General features: G+C 40.2%; 4 protein-coding genes across 8 annotated transcripts; 1 reads left to right on the forward strand and 3 right to left on the reverse strand.

The window, feature by feature from the left end:
* Nucleotides 1-1,635: 1,635 nt before the first annotated feature.
* On the reverse strand, nucleotides 1,636-9,124 carry LOC104421390 (5-methyltetrahydropteroyltriglutamate--homocysteine methyltransferase). 5 transcript variants are annotated; one of them, XR_720992.3, is made up of 13 exons: nucleotides 7,839-8,188; nucleotides 7,648-7,735; nucleotides 7,410-7,537; nucleotides 6,923-7,314; nucleotides 6,669-6,832; nucleotides 6,279-6,359; nucleotides 6,022-6,188; nucleotides 5,811-5,916; nucleotides 5,449-5,699; nucleotides 5,126-5,327; nucleotides 4,344-4,708; nucleotides 2,800-2,856; nucleotides 1,636-2,036 (listed from the first exon to the last, which is right to left on the reverse strand). XR_720992.3 is itself a non-coding variant. In XM_039302754.1 (12 exons), the coding sequence occupies exons 1-12, from the start codon at nucleotides 8,186-8,188 to the stop codon at nucleotides 2,853-2,855; spliced, it is 2,298 nt and encodes a 765-aa protein (XP_039158688.1). In that variant the 3' UTR covers nucleotides 1,636-2,852. The 5 variants fall into 5 exon arrangements, 3 of the variants coding, with proteins under 3 accessions (XP_039158688.1, XP_039158687.1, XP_010031618.2); XR_001981788.2 differs by having other exon boundaries at nucleotides 4,331-4,708; XM_039302754.1 differs by having other exon boundaries at nucleotides 1,636-2,856.
* Nucleotides 9,125-11,781: 2,657 nt separating this feature from the next.
* On the reverse strand, nucleotides 11,782-18,915 carry LOC104421393 (molybdopterin biosynthesis protein CNX1). Its single transcript, XM_010033318.3, has 13 exons — nucleotides 18,644-18,915; nucleotides 17,670-17,796; nucleotides 17,257-17,387; nucleotides 17,028-17,129; nucleotides 16,707-16,790; nucleotides 16,229-16,456; nucleotides 15,810-16,000; nucleotides 15,617-15,721; nucleotides 15,158-15,466; nucleotides 13,731-13,888; nucleotides 13,544-13,650; nucleotides 12,997-13,053; nucleotides 11,782-12,250 (listed from the first exon to the last, which is right to left on the reverse strand). Exons 1-13 carry the CDS (start codon nucleotides 18,833-18,835, stop codon nucleotides 12,032-12,034), a joined length of 2,010 nt encoding a protein of 669 aa, XP_010031620.2. The 5' UTR covers nucleotides 18,836-18,915; the 3' UTR covers nucleotides 11,782-12,031.
* A 2,304-nt stretch (nucleotides 18,916-21,219) lies between these two features.
* On the forward strand, nucleotides 21,220-24,380 carry LOC104421394 (BTB/POZ and MATH domain-containing protein 5). Its single transcript, XM_010033321.3, is given in 5 exon segments — nucleotides 21,220-21,937; nucleotides 22,355-22,467; nucleotides 22,470-22,699; nucleotides 22,826-23,105; nucleotides 23,930-24,380. Coding segments are annotated over 5 exon segments (1,521 nt in total). The 5' UTR covers nucleotides 21,220-21,227; the 3' UTR covers nucleotides 24,118-24,380.
* LOC104421395 lies at nucleotides 24,307-25,422 on the reverse strand. Its single transcript, XM_010033322.3, has 2 exons — nucleotides 24,995-25,422; nucleotides 24,307-24,835 (listed from the first exon to the last, which is right to left on the reverse strand). The coding sequence occupies exons 1-2, from the start codon at nucleotides 25,266-25,268 to the stop codon at nucleotides 24,675-24,677; spliced, it is 435 nt and encodes a 144-aa protein (XP_010031624.1). The 5' UTR covers nucleotides 25,269-25,422; the 3' UTR covers nucleotides 24,307-24,674.
* Nucleotides 25,423-25,843: the final 421 nt, after the last annotated feature.

Raw genomic sequence — 25,843 nt, forward strand, 5'->3', positions numbered from 1 at the left:
AATTTTATATGTAAGGGGGCTATGCTCCGAGTAGAACTCAACAAATGCAAGTATTTACCTCTAATATGACTTATCTTATTGAGATCAATTTTTAACATCCAGCTTAGTTCTTACTTTAGACATAAGGCCTTTTGTCCTTAATTTCTTATGCACAAGATCCTTACGAAGATGATTACAGAGCATGCCATCGGAATAAAGTGCTATCTTACCAGCATGAATAGATTCATATTTTGGAAATGCGTAGATCTTGAGTGTTGATATTAGAAAAATCATGTCTTTCTATGAAACGAATTTTGACGTGGTGGGAGGCAGCATCAATGGTGCCTTAAGAGGGCAGACGGGAGAGAGAGAGAGAGAGCGGCAAGAAGTGACCGGAGAGGCAACGACGATGCCGATGGTGGTTGGGGGCTGTGGGTAGGCGCGGCAGCGGTTGGTGCCCTGGTGGCAGGTGAAGTTGATGGTACTTGCAATTATCATAATAACAAAAAAATATAGATCATAGATTGTGAAAATGGTAGTGGAATTCTGATAGTGCAATCATTCAAATACGGTAGAATTTACATGATGATGCAAATATTACTCCAAAGATCACTGGGAATTCAAGTAAAATCTGATCGGGTCAGTCAATGATGTAGATATTGTAGAGGAGCTACCCGTGTCTACATCTCCAGTATCTACATCATTGACTGACCTACCACCGAGAGATGATTCAGCATCATCTGAAATGAGGCCTCTCTCTTACCTAAAATCAAAACCTATGACAATTTTCTTTTATAGCAGTCCCTGCTAGTGTCCAGATCAACTTTCGTGCACCCAAAACAATCTTAAGGATGCACTTCCCAAATATGATATATTCAGAATCTCTCATTGAGTAAAGGCTGGAACCCCAAAAAAACGCAAGTAAACTACCTCACCATCCAAATCAACACCTTCAAGCATGACAGGTCCATCGCATTAAATATTACTATGTTTAAATTTATCAGCTTATGATACTTTTGAAGTCACTTTTAACATTAAAAAGTTGCTAAGAAAGTCACTAATTACTTGTCCATATTACTAACGAGTAATTTTTAACTTAAAGTTGCAAGAAACCGCGACAGAAGTACTATTCTTTGATAGGAGAAAACTCGCTTTCTAATAAATAAAGTTTCTGGTCAATGTGAAAGGCAGATTTCCAATCATCCACGTTTAAACTGCGCCACCAACTTTTAGCAGTTTTAGAATAACTTTACTTTTCTTTTTTTGCCGTTAAGAAATTACTTTTACCTCTTAAAAGTAACAAAACGTGTAACAAAATCACTAATACTCGACATGGGAAAACTTCTTTCTTGTGAAAGAATAGTTTACCAACTAATGTTAAAGTCCTTTCTCCTGTAATATATAGAAACTTGCTTTTTCATAGGAAAAGTTACTAATCAGGTTAGTAGGACAGACGGCATGCTAAAACTGGCCCTTCACATCTACCCATCACCACGACATCTCGCATTTTTGTGATGCAACTAAAGCACATGCGATGACTGGACTCTACTAATTCAAGAAAATCTTAAAGACTTCAAATCACCATTCAAATGTCAATTCGACCGCATGACTTTGTTCCTTTTATTCAAAGTATATATATAACTGTGTATAAGCAAGTGTTCATCAGATGACTTGTTACTAAGAAACTGTCCACCGACCATCCACGTATCACGGAACTTGCTCACTACAGAGGCCATAAGCATGATAATTCTCTAGGTAAGCTAACACTTTGCCTCCCAGTAGACACAAGACAGATAGTTGTAATAATTTACAAGAATGAAACTTCACCTCAAATATCATCAGTGGCAACACGAACAACCACATTCTGTTTCACTGCCAGAGGCCGACTTATAACTACGTTCCCAGGTGTCCGTGGGCACTGCTTGAGCACGAGGGACATGATGAGGATGCTTCTCTCTCTTGTCTCCCTTGATTTGCTTCAAGGCGTGCTTGAGGGCAGGCAACAAAGCATCCATGCATTCCGCAACAGCATTTGGATTGCCGGGCATGTTAATGATCTGTGTATTTTTGGCATCACAATTCACAATGTGCAGAAATCAAGGAAGTGAAGCATCTTCATATTTCTAATAGTGAAGCATCTTCATATTTCTAATCCCCCGCGTGTTCGACAATATCAGAATGCTTCCACAAATATCATATGAAAACAGAGATATACAAGATGAGCTATTATATAATCGGGGCATCTCTATATTAAAATAATAAAAATATGTCAGTGAATTGGAAATTTTTAGTGGATCATCCTTAGGACTTAAAAAGCAGGTGAAATATATGTTGCTATGTTTTAAAGGAAATTCATACTGTTTGGAAGGAGAATTGGCCGATGCAGCAATTTCAGACAGTTAATTAATCAACACAACTTCAGTTCAACTAATTTAAAAGGGTAACTTTCCAACAAATTAAACAATAGAACACTTTAAGAAAAATCTGTATCCAGAAAACTGCTCTTTTCATCTTTGGAAGTGCAGCTATTAAAAGAAGTGCAAAAACCAAAGTCGCCGAGTTCAGAAGCAGTTTAAGACTTCAAAAGCTATCCGAATGCTGGTTTGCCAATTTTCCACAATTTAAAGCTCAACAACAAGTGGGAGCAATTTGCTATTCTAATGTTTTTACAGTTGGTTACTTTGTGGAAGGTCCCTAACAGAGGTTTTGACTTTTAACTGTGCAGTCAAATAAATGACTTCCCAGATATAAAAGCCACTAAGATTTTTTATTTCGTTGCACATTAACATCAGTTATGGAGGAAAATATTTGTAGCATTTCCAATGAAGAGCCTCTTATTCCAGCAGCAGCACGGGAGAGCATCGCAAAAGGTGTCACCTACACAAATTAAGGACAACCAAGTTCAGTAAATTAAGGTAAGTAGATCGACATAATCTCAGTACAGAAAAAGTTAACTTTGACACTGAATATTTTCAATAATAACATAAGCAAAAGCAATTTTTTACTGATATCTCCTAAATTAAACAGCAGTTGCTCAAGGCTAGTATGAGTCCCTTCCTATTGGTCAGCCACTTCCTTTCACCCAGACAGAGATTTGACAGTGAACTTCAAAGAGTACATCAACTTTCTTACTCATGATATTAATATCGTGAAATAAATCAATAAAGTCATTACTTAATAATATTAATGCATATCCTAAACAGAAATGGTGAAATAAACAAAAAAGAATGTATTCATCTAAGGAGGACATCAACTCTTGGCCAAAAAGGAGTAAATGTCAACTGCAACTATCCCTTAAATCCCTGACAGAAAACTTCATGTTGGACGTCTTGCACCAAGCTGGCACTCGTCAGGGCATATAGACAGAACTAGGGAGTTACTTTCAAACTTTCCTGCATCATTACATAGAGTAAACCCGGGGTTTCTTTTTCAATCAACTCTTTTGTTGCTTCAGGAGTCACATCCCTAGGAGTGAAGCCAGTGCCACCTTAAAGAACAAATGGCAGAGGAGGAGAAACAGAAGAAATCAACAGAGGATGAGCAAAAACACAAGGAAGTCGAAGAAGAGAGCAAGAAAGCAGACGAAGCGAAATATGGACCGGAAACGCCTTTACAGAAGAAGAAGAGCGAAGATTTGGCTCAACTGAAGAGGATCAGAAGGGGGCGAAACTGCAGATATAGGCAAGAGGATGGAAAAAGCGGGAACATCGGACGCCGGCAACATTGGTAAGCCCAGAGCCAAGATTTACAAGGAAAACGTTGGGAGTTACGTCACGAATCAAAAGAAGCTAAGGAATTTGATGAACACCATGGTGGCAGCTCTGCTAATTCTGGTGCTTGGCCTGTACGTGAAGCACGTACTCAGGTCTCTTGGAACACCCAAATCCGACCCAGAACTTTAAGCTCGCCAAAACGATTTGTTGCTCCACAGTTCATACAGCATTAAATGTAATTCTAAGTGTGACCAGTGAATAATGTGCATTCTACATATTATAAATAATTAACTGATATTCTTTCTATCTAAGATTTTGGTACATATGAACCAGTTCACAATTCACGGCCAAACTTCGCTCTTGACATATGATAAATTCCCTTTATTGTTATTTTTTTTAAAGGGGTTGGGGCCGTCAGAAAGAACGATAAATCCAGAGTACAGAGAAATAGAGAGAAAACCTACTCCAGTACAAGTACGAGTACTCTGTATACATGACCAACTTGTGAAACATGAAAAAAAACAAAGACAAAAATGTGGAATGTTCATCTCCCTAAAAAGGGGAGGGAGGGGGAGCCACTTATTTGAGCTTTCGACGGAACCTTCACATCACAAGGATCACTAACATCTCATAATTACCTAGTAAACTCACTTAGCACTGGCTAGCTGGGTGCGGAGGAGCTTGGCGGCAGCAACCATGTTGCTCAAAGCAGGCTTAACTTCAGAGTATTTGCGGGTTTTGAGGCCACAATCGGGGTTGACCCAAAGAATGTTGCTCTCAAGGACCGCAAGCATCTTGTTAATTCTATCAGCAATTTCTTCTGTGGATGGAATTCTGGGCGAATGAATGTCATAGACACCCGGACCAATGCCAGCACCATATTTCACTCCTTCACGGAAAACTGAGAGCAGCTTCTCATCTGATCTGGAGTTCTCAATGGTGATCACATCAGAATCCATGTTGATTATCGAGTGGATGATGTCATTGAAATTTGAATAGCACATGTGAGTATGGATCTGCAAATCAAATCAGATAGCTGTTCGGTACTAAAGGGATGCTGTCTTTGCTATCTTTTCCATTAAATCATAAGGCAGGAACTAAAGGCTTGATTCCCTCCATATTTCCTTATTATAAGTTCATGCAGTGAATAACTAAGAAGAAGATAGCAAGATAAATAACACTCTTTACTCAGAAAACAAATGTGCTCTCAATTGTAAAGAAATCTACTAATCAGTTCGGCAGCAGTTATTCCTAAATCTACAGATGCATTTTTAACATTTTGCAAGTGGGGACAAATTCAGTCACCAATTTAATAGAACTAGAAATTATTCCTAAGCTCTCATTCATCACAAGAAAGAAAGAATGAATGGGATTATTATAATTGACCTTTTGGGATCTGTCATCAATTATCAAGAAAGGAATGGAAAGTTAACCTGGGTAGTATCTTTAACACCACAATTAGTGATCCTGAATGAGTGAACAGCCCAGTCAAGATAGAAAGCCTGCTCAGACTTCCTAAGAGGCAAACCCTCTCTTAAAGCAGCCTCGTCAATTTGAATAACAGTGACACCGGCTTTCTCAAGATCCTCAACCTCATCCTTAATTGCCAGAGCAATTTGATAGCAGGTTTCAAATCTGCAAGAGCCAGGTATCTTTGAGCAACAAAGGAAACAAGAAGAGAAGCCCACTAAGTAGCAGGTTGAAAAAGATTTTGCTTCCTTTCTTTTCTCTCTCCTCTCCTCTTCCTTTTGTTCACCTTGGTTGGTCATTTCTTACGAAAGACCAGTTCAGAATGGTAACAGGACCAGTAAGCATTCCCTTCATAGGACGTTTTGTCATGCTTTGAGCCATTGAAGACCAAAAGACTGTCATAGCCTTGGGACGGCTGACATCACCATAGATAATAGGTGGTTTAACACATCGTGACCCGTAAGATTGTACCCACCCATTGACAGTGAAGGCAAAACCAGACAATTGCTCACCAAAGTACTCAACCATATCATTCCTCTGCATCAGCAAGATCCAGGAAAGAACAGCAAGGAAACTTGTAAGCCTTCTTTCAGAAAAGCTATTTTATACAAAATGGGATTTGAATATCCAGATTATACAAAACCTCACCTCAGGCTCTCCATGTACCAAAACATCAATGTCAAGCTCTTCCTGAAGCTTGACAACTTTGCTGATCTCCTCCTTGATAGCCTTGACATAATCATCCTCAGAAATCCTAACATTCCAAGAGAAGTACAGTTTATGAATCACACAAATTCAGGACTGAAAGTGAAAATCACTCTTGACAGAACCATTGCTGGCGCCAAGGAAAATTGCTTACTTTTTGGCCTTGTATTCCCTGCGTACTTTTCTAAGCTCCATTGTCTGAGGGAATGATCCAGTGGTGGTGGTGGGAAGAATTGGAAGGTTCAGTTTCTTCTGCTGAGCATCTAGCCTGGCACTCACATTTGCGGCCCGGTGGTGATCAGAGCCCTTTAGAGCAGCAGCCTAAGACACACATTTCCATGAATTAATGGGAACTGTCACACTGGGCATTCAGAATCTCAGACTGTAAAATAGTTGGGTTAAATCACTCACAGCCTTTTGGACAGCCTCATTTGTCACCCTCGGGGATAACTTTCTCGAAGCTAGGGCGGCAGCATTTGCAGAGAAAACAGTCTGAAGATGCTCAGAAAACAACAAATAAAGTGAGCTTATAATAATGTGCCCCAACTTATCCAAACCAAAAGATTAGATATCTCGAAACAAAGGACAGAGCACAAACAGCAGGGTTGTTGCTTGGAATGAAGGAATAATTAAAGTTTATCACAAAAAAACTAAAATACATTTGAGTCCAATATTACAGACGAATACATTCAAACAGTCACACATAAATACTTAACATTGTATATGCCCTTCCTTTCTGGAAATTCATCAATTTGGAAAGAAAATAAAATGTTCATAAACAATCTCAGCACCTGCCAGTACCTCATCCTTCAGTCCAAATAATGCCTGGGCCAAGGCATTTACTTCAACAACTTTTTGGGCTGCAAATGCAAGCCATGACTTGATCTCTTTATCCAATTTAGTTTCATTTAATAGGTCCACGGCAGTGTGAAGAAGAGAACAGGATGTTGAAACAACGACCTTATCTGACAGGTCATACACAAAGCGTTAGTCACTTTGCAAATAGATTTCAAGTTCACGCAGAATTCTATAACTGTGCTATGATATATACATACCTTTTCCAACGACGCCCTCAAGGGCCTGCAGGGTTTTGAGAGATGAATCCAGATCGTTAGCCCAAATGTTTCTTCCATCTACTACTCCAGCAAAAAGATATTTTCCAGAAGGAAATCCACCTTTAACCAAATCTAGGGTCTTCGTTCCACGAACTAGGTCAAATCCAAAGCCTGCAATGCCTTTCAAAGAGGTGAGTGTCTTGTACGCCTCTGCAGGCACGTCAGCAAAGTATGTCTCGATAAGAATACTCAGGCCAGACAGGGATGACTCTAGCTCTGAGTAGGCATGAGTAAATGCTTGCAATTGGTGAGAATCGAGATCCTTCACAAGAGTTGGCTCATCAAACTGTATCCAGGTGGCACCTGCTGCCTTCAGTTCAGCAATAACCTCCCTGCATAGACAAAATTTAGTTGACGCGACATCAGAAAATTCACTATCAATGAACCACAGGTCAGGAAACTATTTCAGAGAGGCTCAGCCCCCTACTTGTAGATTGGAACAATCTTTCCAATGAGGGAGAGAAGAGAAAAGGATTTCTCAACACCCTTGGCAGGTTTGGAAAGCAACAAGTAGGAAACAGGGCCAACAAGGACTGGAACCGTATCAACTCCAAGCTGCATCAGAGAGAAAATTAAGAGCTTCAGGAAACCAGGGAGAAATTCTCTCAGAGAGAGAGAGAGAGAGAGAGCAACAGTAAAGTGATAAGCTGATTTAGCACACTTACAGCTCTGGCCTCCTTGAACTCATCAACTGCCTTATGAGATGCATAAGAGAACTTAACATCTGGTCCTAGCTCAGGGACAATATAGTGGCTGTAAATAACAAAACAAAAACATTATAACCATTCCACAGACACAGCAACATGAGAATGAGGATATACTGGGAATATGGTCACAATGTGAGCAGAGAACTCACTAGTTGGTGTCGAACCACTTGGTCATTTCCATAGCTGGGACAGAGGCATTACCCCTCGCCATGGAGAAGTAGGTGTCAAATTCAATCTCACCCCCATTCCAGCCATATCTGGGAGGAACAGCACCCAGCATAGCTGTGGTATCTAACACCTGATCATAGTAAGAGAAAGTATTGCTGGGAATGTATTTGATTCCGGCAGAAGCCATCTGCTTCCATATCGATGCCCTCAGGTCAGCTGCCACCTTCTGCAACTCCTCAGCACTGCTCTTCCTATCCCAGAAAGACTCCAGCGCGAACTTCAGCTCTCTCTTGGGCCCCATGCGAGGATAGCCAACGATGTGGGACGCCATAGCTCTGTTTCATAACATTCTGCAGATATCATTTCCGTGAAGAAACATAATTGAAAAGGTGGATGCACCATGCTACAGTCAACCACTTAAATATCCTTCCACTATAAAGAAACATCACATAATCATAAACTCCGAATCCATCTATCTGTCCTCCCATCAAGTTGCGTATCAATCCGACACACCTCCAGCACAGGACGACAGACCAGACTCAAGGTTAATCTACATAATTACAAAACTGAAAACGCTAGCCAAGTCTCAGCGAAATTACGGCAAACACCTTGTCTCCGCCATCTTGCGTGGGAGAGGGAGATCAAATAAAAATTACCCGGACTTCGACCCGACTTCCGTTTCAATCCTTGTAATCGGGAACACACCGACCAGCGGACAATCATCCCCAAAAACGACTTAAAGAAACCATACCCTCCGAAACGAAACCTCGAGCACAGACTCCCCCGGGCACACTCATCCATCGAGAGCGTTCGAACCCAGCACAAATGCAACGATCAACTACTTCAGGCTTCACCTTACTCTTCATCCCTCAAACACTTAAAAGCCCAAAAAAAGGAAAAATAAAAAATAAAAAACCGCCAATCGAGCATCTCAAGCACCGCGAAGTCGTTTTTTCTGTTTTTTTCGGGTCATCGGAACGACTCGACCTCGCCAGTCGGATCTATCATAGAGGGAAGCAATCGCAAGCGGCTCCGTCCATCGCCGACGCGGGAACGTGACGGCGAGGGGGCGGGCGAGGGCGGGCGCGTACCTGACCGGAGGCGGACGGAGAGCGAAGCGGAGGACGGAGAGGCGGCGACGGTGGCGGGTGCGGGTGCCGGTGCCGGTGCCGGTGCCGGTGCCGGTGCGGGCGGGAGAGTGGCGGAAGTGGAGAGAGTCAACTGAAACGAGGCGGAGAGATTGGACGGACGGACGGCACGCTGCAGTGCAGAGAGACTTGGCCCATCTAATTTATAGAACCGCAAATCCGCACGCCTGCACGGCTCTTCTTCCTCTCTCCCTCGGGTCCTAACCTGACAATGGACGTTGGATATCTTCTTTCGGGCGCCTTTTTTTTTTTTTCATATATTTTACGGAATAATGACATACATATCCATGAATTTTCACTAAATGTGAAACGTAACCCTAAATTTTAACTCAATATGTAACGCCGTCCCTGAATTTTAATTTATTTAATGCGATCCCTAAATTTTTTGTACCTTTTCAATTTCGTGCATGGATCATATGAAATGCTTAATATCATCCTTCTATTAGTTTAGCGTTAATATTAAGTATTTTTATACAATCGAGACACTAAATTGAAATATACATAAAAGATTTAGAGATCATATTATACAAATTAAAAGTTCATAAATAATGTTACAAGTTTTGTTTAAGTTCAGTGACAAAATTTAAAAACTATTTATGTTATTTACTCTCTTTTTAAAAATATTAATTAATATAGTTGTTTATTTTCGCATTTTGGTGATTTCTTCTTCTTGTTTTTTTGGTGGCCTCATAAAAATTGTTTAAAGTAGTTTATGTACTTCAAAACTATTCGAGGGGAAAGTAAATATCTCAAAACTTTGACTCTAAAGAATGAGATTCCAATTTATGCCCAACTCAACTTCTTGATATTAGTCCGAAAGAAAAACTGTAGAGAATGAGATTCCAATTCATGCCTAGATATCAATCCAAAAGAATAACTCTTTGCAAATCCTTAAGTCCCGACACATGTACGACGTGCTTGTATATATTTGGGCCGATGCAACTCGACTCGAAAGTTGACCTAATCGTCATATATATTTTTATCATGACCCGAATTTTATATGTAAGGGGGCTATTCTCAGAGTAGAACTCAGCAAATGCAAGTATATACCTCTAATAGGACTTATCTTATTGAGATTAACTTTTAACATCCAGCTTAATTCTTATTTTAGACATAAGGCCTTCTGTTCTTAATTTCTTATGCACAAGATTCTTATGGAGATGATTACAGAGCATGCTATCAGGATAAAGTGCTATCTTACCAGCACAGATAGATTCATCTTTTGAAAACGTGTAGAACTTGAGTGTTGATATTATAAAAACTCATATCTTTCTATGAAACGAATTTTGACATGGTGGATAGTAGCATGAATGGTGCCTTAAGGTGGCAGACGGGGGGTGGTGCTCTTTGTGGTGGTGCTTGGTGGAGCAGAGTAGTGTTGACACAGAGAGAGAGAGAGAGACCTCTTTGTGTTGTGCTCGGTGGAGCTGGGTAGTGTTGAGACAGAGAGACAGAGAGAGCGGCAAGAAGTGACCGGAGAGGCAACGACGATGCCGATGGTGGTCAGGGGCTGTGGGTAGGCGCAGCAGCGGTTGGTGCCCTGGTGGCAGGTGAAGTTGATGGTATTTGCAATTGTCATAATAACAAAAAAATATAGATCATCGATTGTGACAATGGTAGTGGAATTCTGATAGGCCACTTATCGGATAAAGGTGTGTTACAATGCACTCAAAACATAACGCATGCATTAATCGGTGAGAATTGCCTTAAGTTCTGATAGTGCAATCATTCAAATACGATAGAATTTACATGATGATGCAAATATTACTCCAAAGATCACTGGGAATTCAAGTAAAATCTGATCGGGTCAGTCAATGATGTAGATATTGTAGAGGAGCTACCCGTGTCTACATCTCCAGTATCTACATCATTGACCGACCTACCACCGAGAGATGATTCAGCATCATCTGAAATGAGGCCTCTCTCTTACCTAAAATCAAAACCTATGACAATTTTCTTTTATAGCAGTCCGCTAGTGTCCAGATCAACTTTCGTGCACCCAAAACAATCTTAAGGATGCACTTCCCAAATATGATATATTCAGAATCTCTCGTTGAGTAAAGGCTGGAACCCCAAAAAAAAAAAAAAAAAAAAAAAACACAGGCAAACTACCTCGCCATCCAAATCAACACCTTCAAGCATGACAGGTCCATCGCATTAAATATTACTATGTTTAAATTTATCAACTTATGATACTTTTGAAGTCACTTTTAACATTAAAAAGTTGCTAAGAAAGTCACTAATCACTTGTCCATATTACTAACTTTTGATAGGTTTTCAAGTAATTTTGAACTTAAAGTCGCAAGAAACCGTGACAGAAGTACAAATTTTTTATAGGAGAAATCTCACTTTCTAATAAAGAAAGTTTCTGGTCAATGTGAAAGGCAGATTTCCAATCATCCACGTTTAAACTGTGCCACCAACTTTTAGCAGTTTTAGAATAACTTTTCTTTTTTTGCCGTCAAGAAATTACTTTTACCTCTTAAAAGTAACAAAACGTGTAACAAAATCGCTAATGATCGACATGAGAAAACTTCTTTTTTGTTTAAGAATAGATTACCAACTAATTTGAAAGTCCTCTCTCCTGTAATATATAGAAACTTTCTTTTTCATAGGAAAAATTACTAATCGGGTTAGTAGGACAGACAGCGTGCTAAAACTGACCCTTCACATCTACCCATGACCACGACGTCTCGCATTTTTGTGATGCAACTAAAGCACATGCGATGACTGGACTCTACTAATTCAAGAAAATTTTAAAGACTTCAAATCACCATTCAAATGTCAATTCGACCGCATGACTTTGTTCCTTTTATTCAAAGTATATAAATAACTGTGTATAAGCAAGTGTTCATCAGATGACTTGTTACTACGAAACTGTCCACCGACCATCCTCGTATCACGGAACTTGTTCACTACAGAGGCCATAAGCATGATAATTCTCAAGGTAAGCTAACACTTTGCCTACCAGTAGACACAAGACAGTTGTAATAATTTACAAGAATGAAACTTCACCTCAAACATCATCAGTGGGAACACGAACAACCGCGTTCCGTTTCGCCACCAGAGGCCGACTTATAACTATGCTCCCAGGTGTCCGCGGGCACCGCTTGAGCATGAGGGACATGGCGAGGATGCTTCTCTCTCTTGTCTCCCTTGATTTGCTTCAAGGCGTGCTTGAGGGCAGGCAACAAAGCATCCATGCATTCCGCAACAGCATTTGGATTGCCAGGCATGTTAATGATCTGTGTATTTTTGGCATCACAATTCACAATGAGCATAAATCAAGGAAGTGAAGCATCTTCATATTTCTAATCCCTTGTGTGTTTGACAATATCAGAATGCTTCCACAAATATCATATGGAAACAGAGATATACAAGATGAGCTATTTCACATATAATCAGGGCATCTCTATATTAAAATAATAAAAATATGTCAGTGAATTGGAAAATTTTAGTGGATCATCCTTAGGACTTACAAATCAGGTGAAATATATGCTGCTAGTTTTAAAGGAAATTCATACTGTTTGGAAGGAGAATTGACCGATGCAGCAATTTCAGACAATTAATTAATCAATACAACTTCAGTTCAACTAATTTAAAAGGGTAACTTTCCAACAAATTAAACAATAGAACACTTTAGGAAAAATCTGTATCCAGAAAACTGCTCTTTTCAACTTTGGAAGCACAGCTATTTAAAGAAGTGAAAAAACCAAAGTCGCCTGGTTCAGAAGCAGTTTAAGACTTCAAAAGCTATCCAAATGCTGGTTTGCCAATTTTCCACAATTTAAAGCTCGACAACAAGTGGGAGCAATTTGCTATTCTAATCAATTTACAGTTGGTTACTTTGTGTAAGGTCCCTAACAGAGGTTTTGACTTTTAACTGTGTAGTCAAATAAATGACTTCCCAGATATAAATGTAAAGCCACTAAGATTTTTTATTCCGTTGCACATTATCATCAGTTATGGAGGAAAATATTTGTAGCATTACCAATGAAGAGCCTCTTATTCCAGCAGCAGCACGGGAGAGCATCGCAAAAGGTGTCACCTACGCAAATTAAGGACAACCAAGTTCAGTAAATTAAGGTAAGTAGATCGACATAATCTCAGTACAGAAAAAGTTAACTTTGACACTGAATATTTTCAATAATACATAAGCATAAGCAATTTTTTACTGATATCTCCTAAATTAAACAGCAGTTGCTCAAGGCTAGTATGAGTCTCTTCCTATTGGTCAGCCACTTCCTTTCACCCAGACAGAGATTTGACAGTGAACTTCAAAGAGTACATCAACTTTCTACTCATGATATTAATATCGTGAAATGAATCAATAAAGTCATTACACAATAAGAATAATGCATCTCCTAAACAGAAATGGTGAAATAAACAAAAAAGAATGTATTCATCTAAGGAGGACATCAACTCTTGGCCAAAAAGGAGTAAATGCCAACTGCCACTATCCCTTAAATCCCTGACAGAAAACTCATGTTGGACATCCTGCACCAAGCTGGCAGTTGTAGACAGAACTAGGGAGTTACCTTCAAACTTTCCTGCATCATTACATAGAGTAAACCCGGGGTTTCTTTTTCAATCAACTCTTTTGTTGCTTCAGGAGTCACATCCCTAGGAGTGAAGCCAGTGCCACCTTAAAGAACAAATGACAGTGGCAAAATTCATGAGAACAACGTGAAGGCGGTTTCAAGATTAGAAACACGGTGAACTCACCAAGAGTGAGAATCAGATCCATCTTATCAACATCAGCCCATCTCTGCAGAATATCCTTAATTTTCACCACTTCATCTGGGACCACGGCAGTTGCAGCTACTCTAGCCCCTCCTAACCTTTCTGACGAAGAATTAACGACCGTAACAGCCCTTGGACCACTGCAAGTTTGAACTATTTCCAGATTATGTATGTCAGGAAATCATGTTCTAATCTTTCTACAACTTATTAATGTCTTCAAGCTCCAAACGTGCAATAGAAATATGAGGAAAGATAACTTGAAAACAATAATTCATCATTCAAAGGTTAGCATCTTCAACTTGAACTCAAGAAAACTCCTGTTCTCTCATCCTCGATTTTTTGCATACAACTCTATTCACTTATAGAAAGAGGAAAGGCTTTATATTAAGAGCAGCTAGTCAAAACCAATTATATTTTCAATTTCCGGAGCCAAGTCAGAGAACTAGCTGGAATCTTTGGATAACAAAGCTTCAGCACCAAAAGTCTCTTCTTTAGCAGTAATACTAAGCTAATGAATTCTGAGAAAGACTCAAATCTATAGTTCAGCGTTCCAGTCAACGTAGAACAACATACCAAAGTTGATAAAGTAGCAATAGCAAAACTAGGAGCTGACTTTCAATAGACAAACATAAATATTATATTCTCCATCTCTTAAGAAATAGAAATGGAGATATAAATGCATATACAAAAGACAAAGAAAAAGAATTTGAAAGCAGCAACAGCTCTGCTGGAAAAAAAATCCAGAATACACAAAAAAGGTTGAAATCATCAACTACTGTTTGAAATAGTAAGAAAGGACAAGAAAAACACTAGAATTGATGATAGGGCTCTATGCCCTTAATCTGCACAAAAGTTCTCTTAATGAGGTGCAGAAAACTGTAGCAAAGGCTATAGTACTTCCAAGTCATACTTTGGTAGGAAGCAATATCAATTCTGCCATTTTTGCTCTGGCATCAGCAAAGTGACCTCTTTAAAATAACGATTTAAAGAGGTGTATCAAGATGCATGTCAGAGACATCAGCCATACGTTTAAGCCACATAACAGTTACGAATTGTCTCAGACCTACCAAGCCAGCTTAATTCACCACACGCAGATGTACAAACCTATTCTCCATCCATCGCAATTAATCAATAGGGAATAGAGAAAAGTGACTCCACAACAGCAGAATTCCAACTTTTAATTTTTGAAATATGGTGAGGCTTTGCTAACGAGTCACTCAATTTTTTGACGGACTTTAATCATTATCATTACCGATTAAAACAAAATATTTGTTAAAAACCTGTGAAAAGAGGAACAACTGCCACCAGGATAACAAGGACGTTTTCCAGCATGTTCAGCAATGGGTAAGCAATAAAGACTGCAGTAAGGCAACATTCTACCCTAACAAGAGAAATCATTGAAATGCTACCTCCGATCAGGCCCAGCTCCGGATGCAACAGTGTCACTCACGGTCAAAATTGCAACCCTGTATGCACCTTCTTGATGTCCATCAGCAACAGTATCTTGAGATGGAGTTACTTGCACCACAGAAACTGAATCTGGCAATAAGGGACTCTTGCTAGGAGCACTAGCACTTAGATCGGATATTGTAATAGCTGGGACTGAGGTTCCAGCAGGTATTACAGAGCCTGTTGCAGGAAGCACTAACAATGCATTTGCAGACTTCATGCTGAGAAGGCGGCTGCTCACTTGATGGCCAGTACTCTCAGCAACAAAACTGAAACCCACAAGTCAAGTTGACCACCAATCATTTCCACACATATTGAAAGGGCTTTCATTGACCAGTTTATAGAAATGAGGCCCTCCTGGTTTGGTTTGAAAATAGTAGAGCTCATCAAAGGGAAATATAGACTGCAAAAAGACTAACCCAGGAGTGCCAGATCCATCATTCACCAACCACCTGATGATGCCACGATGATACTCAATCCGGACTGGATCTGTCTTTATGGACTGCTTAAGACGCGCTTGTACTCTGTGAAAAATACACCAATTAAGGGGGATCTATTTAGGCCTTTTGTGCAAAAATTGTTAAGTGCAAGTAATTTGACAAGAACAGCTACCTCAGAAGCTTTGGGTTAGCCCATCCAGCAAGATACCGTATTGCTGGAACTACAAAGAGATTAAAGCAGACTATGCAGCTAACTGGATTTCCTGGTAGTCCAAATGCAAGAATTCTATTTGATGTCCTACTTTCAGCAGTATTTGCAGTAATTTCTGCAAATGTTAGCGGTTTCCCAGGTTTCATGCAAACCTGAAAATGTAATCAACACCAGATAGAAGGTTATTTTCATCTTTCATCAACTAAGAAAGTGACTGACATAGCTGAAATAAAAATTCGCTTTCCATCAAAGGAATTGCAGAAACTCAACAAATTAGTCTAAACTGATGTTTGCTAGAAATGCCAAAATGCATGCAAGTAATGTGGAGAGTTAAATTTCCCAGGAATTTAGCTGGAAACTTGTGCATGGCCGATAGTTACCTTATTGAAATATACTTTACCCTGCTTTTCCAGCAAAGGCTTGATAAAGTCTTTGTCTCCCATGGAAACACCGCCAGAAGTCAGCAAAATATCAATCCCAGAAGATAAGGCACTTTGGATGATCCTTTCAATTTCTTCTTCATCATCTCGAGCAATGCCAAGATCAAGAACTTTACACTGTTGTTGCATAGCAGCAGCTAATAACATTGCTCGATTGGAATCGCGAATCTGTTCAGCTAAAACCATCTTAATCATTAAGGCTGCATCTCATGAACAACTAAACCACCTGTAACTGATAGGACAAATATGATCGAATGGTAGAGAAAAGGACTATCCAGCGCAAAACACATAACAATACAAGGATGAGGGAGTAACCTTTTAACAATCCTTCACACAAATTTATCTAAACATCTAATATAGGAAGAAGAACATCTATTTAATTCCGTGAAGCTATCAGCCATAGCACAGAAAGTCATACCTGGCCCCGATTCAGACACTTAGTACTCGAATCCACAAGTTCATCTCCAGTAGAAAGGACAGCAACTGTGGGGTAAGGATAAACCTACATGGAGACATTAAATATTAGCACGAGTACTTATCAGAGATTACACACCTATCTCATGAAATCATGGAAACTGGTGAGCCAACTCTAGCAAATCTGCTTAAAGCCATTATTTTCCCATAATTTTTGCATATACACAAGTAGATAAATGCATGCACGCAGTGATTGGACACGCGCGGGCATGCGCATCATGCACATGCGCGCGTGCAAGAGAGAGAGAGAGAGAGAATGATGTACTTTAACATTGGTGACCCCAACTGTAGCGAGTAGACCAACTTCTGAAGGACCTATCCTTTCTCCAGCTGTAAGTACCATGGAATCTCTCTCAATATCATATCCCTAGGCATGGCATTTAGAAAAAAACCTTTGACATGTCGAGCTTATGGTTTAGGAAAGAATTTTGATAACCAAGAAACAAAAGATTCAAAATTATGCCTTCACTTGATGTCAAAATTAAAGGTCATACCACTGGACGAATATCAACCCCTTTGCTAGTTTGAACCAATATTTTCACTCGCTTTTGGTCAGTCAGAGAACCTTTCACTAATTCAGTGTCCTCAACTTGAACTACTGCATCAGCTCCATCTGGTATAGGGCCTGGAAGAAAGATATCGACTTGAATGGAAATTCGGCAAAAAGAATCTTGAATAAGCTGTACAAACTATATCAGGGTAAGCTTTATGAGATTCCGATCCTATAATAAGGTGATACTTATCGGATTTCATTAACTAAAATATTCATGTGATTTAAATCTTATTGCAGTGAAACGCTAAAAATTTACATCCCTCACACCTTCAAATGAAAGAGTTCCAAAGAAAAATTCTCCAATCCTCACCTATAATTAGATAGATGGTAGTGAGTTGAAGATGAATGACTCACCTCCAGTTGTTACATAAGCAACAGTTCCTGGAGTCACGATAACACCAACTCCATCATTTCCAGCTCTTGATTCAGTAATTACAGGATACTCACCAGGCCCATCTGAAGCAACTACTGCATAACCATCCTGCAGGCAATCGAATTCACTCAAGGAAAACATATAGCCATTTTTTGACGTTCTTTACAAAACAAAGGCAAGCAGATGGCAGGATCCTATTTTCACAATATATGATGGAATCTTTGAGAAAACCCAACAACATACAACGTCATACTTAAGGGGTGCAACAAAAGAGAACTATCCATTTAACCAAACCCAATTAAGGGAAAAGACTCTGTTTATCATTATTGCAAGAGCTAATCACAACATCCAAACTGAAGATTGAAAGGGGACCTACTGAACACTGGTTGAAAGAGAACCTCCAGAAGCAAGGAGCCCAAGTTGCTATCTTAGTAGGACTTTACGGATCATCAAGTCTTAACCAGAAAATGGTTCCAATCTTTCTATTGCAGTTCAATAATGATTTCTGCCTCGAAGAGTACTGCTGTTCATCTTAGAGACGGAAAAACATTTCCACACAACAGCATTCATGCTACATAGTCCGCTTAAAATCCAAGTCCCGACGCAACCAATTGCAAAGACCTAACGAAAGGAATAGCTCAGACGGCCCAACAACATGCGACATCAGCATCGATTGCTTTGGAAGTTCTAAAACAGCATTACCTATTCCTAGCAAAAACAACAATCCGAACATCAATAGCTACATTGACTATTAACAGCGTATCCAATAAGCACGCTAACTCCCGAACGAAGACGCACATCTCGAACGCTCGATCATCCAACACGTGCATCCGCGAAATGACCGGCGAAAGACATCATTCCGGTCGCACCGCAGAGCACACCCGCGCGCGCGCGCGCGCGCTTTTCAAGAGCAGTTTCGAGCAAAGAGCCAGCAATCGAAAACTCGAGCTCAGACCTTGACTGAAGCCGGATACGGAGGCAGAGGATCCGGAGCTCGGATGTCCTCGGCGAGGACCTTCCCGAGAGCGTCGTGGAGAGGCACGGCGACCGGCGGCAGCCGCCGCGCGGCGCCGAGGACTATCCGGAGAGCCTCCTCCGGCGGTATCAAGGCCGGCTTGGCGGCGGCGGTACCGGCATTTTCTGCCATTTTGTATGATGGTGACGAGCCGGGAAGTCAAGGGAGAGAGAGATACCAGAAGCTGAAGGTGAAAGGCGTTTTATAAGCTGGCTGAGGATTCTGATTCTGATTTGGCTTCTTTATAAAGATGAAATGATAGAGCATATATTATTATCTATGCCAGAAAAGAAACATCAAATAAAAGCATGAAGTGAAGACAATACGGAAAAAGGGGAAAGTGAAAAAGACAAAAAAACCAAAAGAAAGGAAGAAAAGAGAAAAGGAAAAAAAAAAAGAATACTGATTCTGATACTGATTTGGCTTATTTATAAAGATGAAAGCATATATTATCTATACCAGAAAAGAAAAATCAAATAAAAGCATGGAGTGAAGACAATATGGAAAAAGGGGAAAGGGAAAAGACAAAAAGCCAAAAAAAAAAAAAAAAGAAAGAAAAGAGAAAAGGAAAATAAAAGATAGAAGAAAAAAATTAATAATAAATTCGAGAAAACATTATTTTAAAATATCGACATCAGTAATATCAAGTAAAATGATTAGTGTTTATATCATAATTTCCGTTCAAAATTAATTGAATTAATTCAATTGATAAAACATGAAAAAGTTTTAGATTTAATTAACATTATTAAAAGATTTAGAATTAAATTAATAAATTGTAATAAAAATAAGATTTTCCATATAATTTGTCATCAAAAAAGGCAATCTCGTGGGGTAAAAGAGGTGACGAAGATCCTTTATTACATCCAATCATTTATTAAGGTCACAAAAGATCTTAATTGTTTAGAATTTCCTAAATAAATTCGTTCGTGAATTTATGATATTGAGACGTCATATGAGACGCACTAAAGTAAAATGCCTGAAAAAGCAAATCGATTGCAAGTGAAGGTACAACTCAAGATATTTATCCATAGCCAGTCATAAAATGGTCATAGATGCAGAATTTTCTTCCAAATCCTCAGCAACTCCTTTTCTACAAGATGCCCATTGACCATTGACCATTGACCATATTTAATCAATTGAAGAGAGTACTGGATTCCTAGAGATTTTCTTTGTCTTTTTCGAGTATGTCTTAAATGCAGAATTTGCTTCCAAATCCTCACCAACAAAATGCCCATTGACTACTGACCATATTTAATGAATCGAAGAAAATACTGGATTTCTAGAGGTTTTCTTTTTGTCTTTTTTCTGGTCGGTTTCCCAAATTATGTAGCACACTAATTGCAGGGAAAAAAGGTTAAAAAACACAAGGAAAAGCCCCTTCAAAATGGTCTGTAGCATCTTTCTTTACCATTTCCAGAGGAGAGCTCATCCAGGAAGTTCTCTATCTGGTCTTGCCTAGGGTCTAAGCATTCCTTTCAATCAGCTATTGAGGTAATCTCTCTCTCCCCCCTTTCTTTTCCATTTTCATTTCAAATAAAAATAGAGAAATTTTTTTCTTAAATTTACTTGTTAGTGCTATCAATGTTTGGAAGTTTGACATCACCAAAGAATTCATAAATAAATTTCACTTATACCAATTAAATTTTAAAAATTTTATTTTTGTATTTTTATATTTTTTGTAGGTTTTTTCTTCTTCTTTTTTAATCAATGGCCACAAGCAAGAGTCGAGATGCCCTCACTAGATTGATGTGAAGGCCACATGCCCTTCATTGACCAAGATCGGGGTGAGGGTGAGGTGGCTTTCGCCGTGGCCAACCCCGCCTACTCTTACTCCAAAAAATCAAAAAAATTATAAAAATAAAAAATACTAAAACTTTATTTAAAAAATGTATACATAAGTACTGATCATGTTATGCAAAATAGCTGGTATTTGCATCAATGATTTCAAATAAAAATTAACTAAATAAACTCAATTAACAAAATGTAAAAAATATTCGAACTCAATTGATATAAGCATAATGGATTTAAGATTTTTTTGATAATTATCCTCTTTATCAACCAGTTCATTGAAGGATTTGCAATTGCCTTTTATACCCTATCGGCATCCATTCAACCCTTTTTTTTACACCAATTTGAGGCTTATATTTAGACAGTCTTTTATACTCATCGCATTTTGTTACATTACCACAAGTTTCCAAAGCTTTTCGAATCTATTTTAATTCCAGCTTTATTTCGAATTAACAAGCGCCAAAATTCAGGTATGCGACTAGCGTCAATTTAATTATAATTTCAAACCGAACTATAAAGCTCATGCAAAAATAAGACTGGAAATTCACTCCTTCCACCAGAATAATTAATTCCGAAAATCGAGCAAAAACAAAAAAGCTCCAATTCGTATTTATTAAATATTCCCCCCCCAAAAAAAAAAAAAAAAAACCACTCGAGCAATTTCAGTTCCATTTCAACGCTTAATTCTCGTTAGACCCCCAAAAAAAAAAAGGCTTGACTCTGGGAAAAGACCAAAATGACCTCCGGAGCCTTCCAGACCCGCACGTGCCAGTCAGATGACCTCATCATCTCCCGTCGACGCCCCCCACCGCCATCGCCATCGCCATCGTCATCCTCAAAGCCCTCTGCACTTCTGCAGAATTACAAGAAGATAGAAACCGAAATCGCAATTGAAATCTCCGGCCCCCAAATTCCGAGCCCTAATTTTGAATTCCCCATTCCCCTTTCGAAATCTCCGCCGCCGCCGCAGCCGCAGCCGTCGTCATCTTCTCTCCCTGCGAATCGAGTGTCTCCGGTCTTATATGGACTTCGGCTTCCCGTGCAGGCGATGGCGCTAGAGGCGGAGGCCCCGATGCTGGCCGCGGCGGCGCCGCCCACGACGTCGCGGTCGGTGACCGAGACCGTCAACGGCTCCCACTGCTTCGAGATCAAGGGCTACTCGCTGGCCAAGGGCATGGGCATCGGCAAGCACATCGCCAGCGACAACTTCACCATCGGGGGATACCAGTGGGCCATCTACTTCTACCCCGACGGGAAGAACCCGGAGGACAACTCGACCTACGTCTCGGTGTTCATCTCGCTGGCCAGCGACGGCGCCGACGTGAGGGCGCTGTTCGAGCTCACGCTCTTGGATCAGAGCGGGAAGGGCAAGCACAAGGTGCACAGCCATTTCGATCGGTCTCTGGCGAGCGGCCCCTACACTCTCAAGTACCGAGGCAGCATGTGGTGAGTCCTTTTTTCCTTCTTTCTTTTTTCATTCTTGAAATCTTGAATTTTTCTTTTTTTTTCTCTTTTTTGTGTTTGTCTGGATTAGGTGATGGTTTTCCTGCTGATTATTGTTGATTAGAATGTGGCATTTGTACTTTCGGATTAACGTAGTGTCGAATGTGTGATGAATATGGTGGAATTTGTATCCCATCGATTCGACACGACTAATACTTGATCAATTAGACTGAATGCTATCTCGAGAACGAGTATAAAAACTGAGTTGAAGTTTCGACATTGAGAGAAGAGTGTCAATGTCCTCTTGAGGTGGTGGAGAAGTGAACATTGAGACCTCTTGTCCCTGTATAGTGTTGTCTTTGTCAGATTAATTCTGAGCAGCAAGAGAATGAGTTATTTGCTGCTTGTGATTTTTCATAGGGGATACAAGCGATTTTTCAGACGATCTCATCTTGAAACATCGGATTACCTGAAGGATGACTGCTTGAAGATAAACTGCACTGTAGGAGTTGTGGTTTCATCCATAGACCGTCCATTTTGAATTCAATCCGAGTCCCGGAGTCCAATATTGGAACTCATTTTGGCATGCTACTTGAAAATATGGAAGGCTCGGATATTACTTTTGATGTGTGGGGTGAGAAGTTCCATGCTCACAAGTTGGTGTTGGCTGCTCGCTCCTCTGTATTCCGATCTGAACTTTTCGATGGAGTGGGCGAAAATAAGCAAGAGATAGTTGTTGATGATTTAGAACCTGCAGTCTTCAAGGTGAAAGTTTTTGTTATTTACTTTATTTGAAGGTGCTATAAGAGATATGCCCTTCATTGTTTTCTTTAAGCTTCGACGGTAAATTTTTCAAGATTCATGACCTAAGTTTCATTTTGTGCTAGACAGGCTTTGCTTTATTTCATTTACACAGATAATCTGCCAGAAGATGAAAAGTCAGTGACATCTTGCTCAGGTCATGCATATTCTATGTCTGAGACCTTATTAGTGAAACTGTTAGCGGTGGCAGACAGATATGGTGTGGACAGACTGAGAATAATGTGTGGGTCGTACCTCTGCAAGGATATATCTGTCACCACTGTTTGTGAAATTTTGGCCTTGGCTGACCGTTACCATGCGAAGGAACTGAAAGCTGTTTGCCTGAAGTTTGCAGCTGAAAATCTTGCAGGTACATAATTTTTTTTTTTTTTTGAACTTCTTGTCAGGACTCAGGAACAATGTTTCTACTTTTCAAGAAATTCTGGAAGGCTAATTTGAACCTTCATTGGATGGGAAGTTGTCTGGTAGCACTACCACTTCTAGTTTGAAATATTGATTGTTTGCTTGCTTGTTTTTTAGTTAATCCTACAGAGTGACATGACATCTGTTCTCTGACGGGGACAGATTCTGTGAAGATTTCAGAAACTTTTAAATAGAACAGGTGTTGGGGGCTTCTAGGTTTGGTTATGTTTTTCTTTTTGGGTAAGCCATGTTTTTAGTTGGATTTTTTGGGGGGTTATAGCTAGTGAAGGCAACATAGTTTCGGTGTGAACAACAATTTTACATGATGCTTGACAAAAGGAAAAAAAAAAAAAACTGTGAAGAGAAGAAACTGTCCCTTTGATTTTTCTTGCGTAGCAGTGGTTGTAGGGCATGGCTCACCTTAAGTTCTGGCGTCTAGCTAGTAGACTCTGCTACAATCCTTTAGCCTGTGTAGGATTCCCCTGCTGCTTTAGTTTGATTATGGTTTATTTCAGTCCTTGTAGTATTTGGGTGTTTTGTTTGGTAATCGTACTTAAAAGTTTTGAGAAGCAAAAGTCATTTTACCGTAGGAATAGAAGGGAAGATGAGTGGAAGGCTTCATTTTCTCCTGAGTTTAGCACCAGGAGAAGATAAAATTTGTGTCCTGGCTATGATGCTATTATGCGATGTTTTTGCCATGTTCTGTGGGATGTCTGAGTGATTCTTTATTGATTTGGATATCCTACATTTACCCTGGCTCTCTTATTGCAGCTGTAATGCGATCAGACGGCTTCGAGTGTCTTAAAGAGAACAACGTTTCTCTGCAGTCGGAGCTTCTTAAAACGGTGGCAGGTTGCGAAAAGGACTTAAGCCCTGACAGTGGAAAAACTCGCAGTGTGTGGGCACAGCTCTCTGATGGCGGTGACAGCCATGGGAGGAGGGTTAGACAAAGGAACTGATCCTATGCCATCTGCTTTCTGTAAATAGAGGTTGATGCGCAAATGGGAAAGACAAAAAAAATTGCAACTGCAGGAGAAAAAAACATTAACAATTGATCAAATGTTTGTCATGTATATTATGATATGATTCAGTTGTAGTGCTGAAAGAAAATTGTTCATTTCAAATTGGTAGGAACTAATTCGTGCTGGTGTCTGAACCGTTAGATTTTATTTGAAAAGGAAAAAAAAAACAGCAGTATCTGGAGAAGTTTGAGTCCTGTAAATACAAGCTTGAAGTGAGGAACTATTGCATATTCCGAGACTATCACTCTCTTTTATTACCATATGATGAGGGATTCAATACGGCATAGGGTTAGCGTATGGTACTTGGATGGAAAAATAATACTAATACCCTCTTGCCGGATGGAAAAATAATACTAATACCCTCTTGCCCTTGCTGCGTCCTGTTGGAGTTTTGCTAGTATTGAAGTGGAGAGTCGATGAATGGTCTTTACATATAAATGAACAGAGCATGAGTGCTATCATGCTTAAAATTTCTTCTTGCGGAGGTAGCAGTATCAGCGCAGGCTAGACTTGAGCTCTTGGATTTTCTTCAGGCAAGATATGGCTCTGTCGAGAACAGCATCAATCCTACTCCGCTTCGGCGACGGGCCGGCGGTTCTGACGCCCGCCGTCTGTTCCACCGCTCTCTTCTTCCTCTTCTTGGAGGTTGATGATTCTGCTCGCACACCATTAAAGCAGCTGATCAGACTTACATATAGTGGTCTAGAGAGCTTTGTCTTCACACGCACCACGGGCCTAAGAGAAGCACGCACGCAGGCAAGCAAGCAAGCAAGCATGCACCATATCTGTTAAGAAGCAAAGCAGAGACCCAAACCTTGAGTGCCGACTGAGAAAGAGGAGGGAAGCGGGGAGGGGGTGTGGTGGTGAAGCAGATGCTCGGACTCGAGGAAGAGGATGAAGGACTTGACCTCCGCCTTGAGAAGGCCGAGGCGGCCGGGGTGCTGCGTCTCCAGCGTCTCCAGCTCTTCCTTCGCCTGCGCTATCATCCCCCAGCACGAACAGTCCATTCTCCCCGTCTCTACACAAGCGCGCACGTACACTGAGTTATTTAATGTCTTGGTGGCAGGGGAACGGGGATTGGGGGGCATGCTTTGGCAGGGTGGGGAAGCTGGAAAGTGGAGGCTATTTTAATTCAGGTAATGAATGAATGTGTCTTGTCCGGTCGAAGGCTCGTTGTCCGAGGTTTGCTTATGGGAGAAGGGGAAAAGGCGTTTTGTCTTTGCTCATCGATGGATGGATGGATTTTTATTATTAGAATACTGTCCTTTTGGAGGAGAAAATATGGGTTCTGACCAGGACCGACATGGGGATTTGACATTGTCCCTGTCTTTATCAGTAATGATGCCTCTCCCTATTTAATCCCGTTCGTGTCCTGTTACAGGTCGTCCTTAGGAAACGCGAATGATGCCTCTCCCTATTTAATCCCGTTCGTGTCCTGTTACAGGTCGTCCTTAGGAAACGCGAATGATGCCTCTCCCTATTTAATCCCGTTCGTGCCCTGTTACGGGTCGTCCTTAGGAAACGCGATCCGGATTAGATCGATCCACCTCTGAATCCAGAAATCAACCGTACGATATTGATTCTTCATTTTTAGGATTAGGAATAGATGGTGTTGAGCTCGAGAGCTAGACGAGTCCGATCCAATATTAAGATTAATCCAAGA

Source organism: Eucalyptus grandis, chromosome 10 (genome assembly GCF_016545825.1).
Source record: "Eucalyptus grandis isolate ANBG69807.140 chromosome 10, ASM1654582v1, whole genome shotgun sequence".
NCBI lineage: Eukaryota > Viridiplantae > Streptophyta > Magnoliopsida > Myrtales > Myrtaceae > Eucalyptus > Eucalyptus grandis.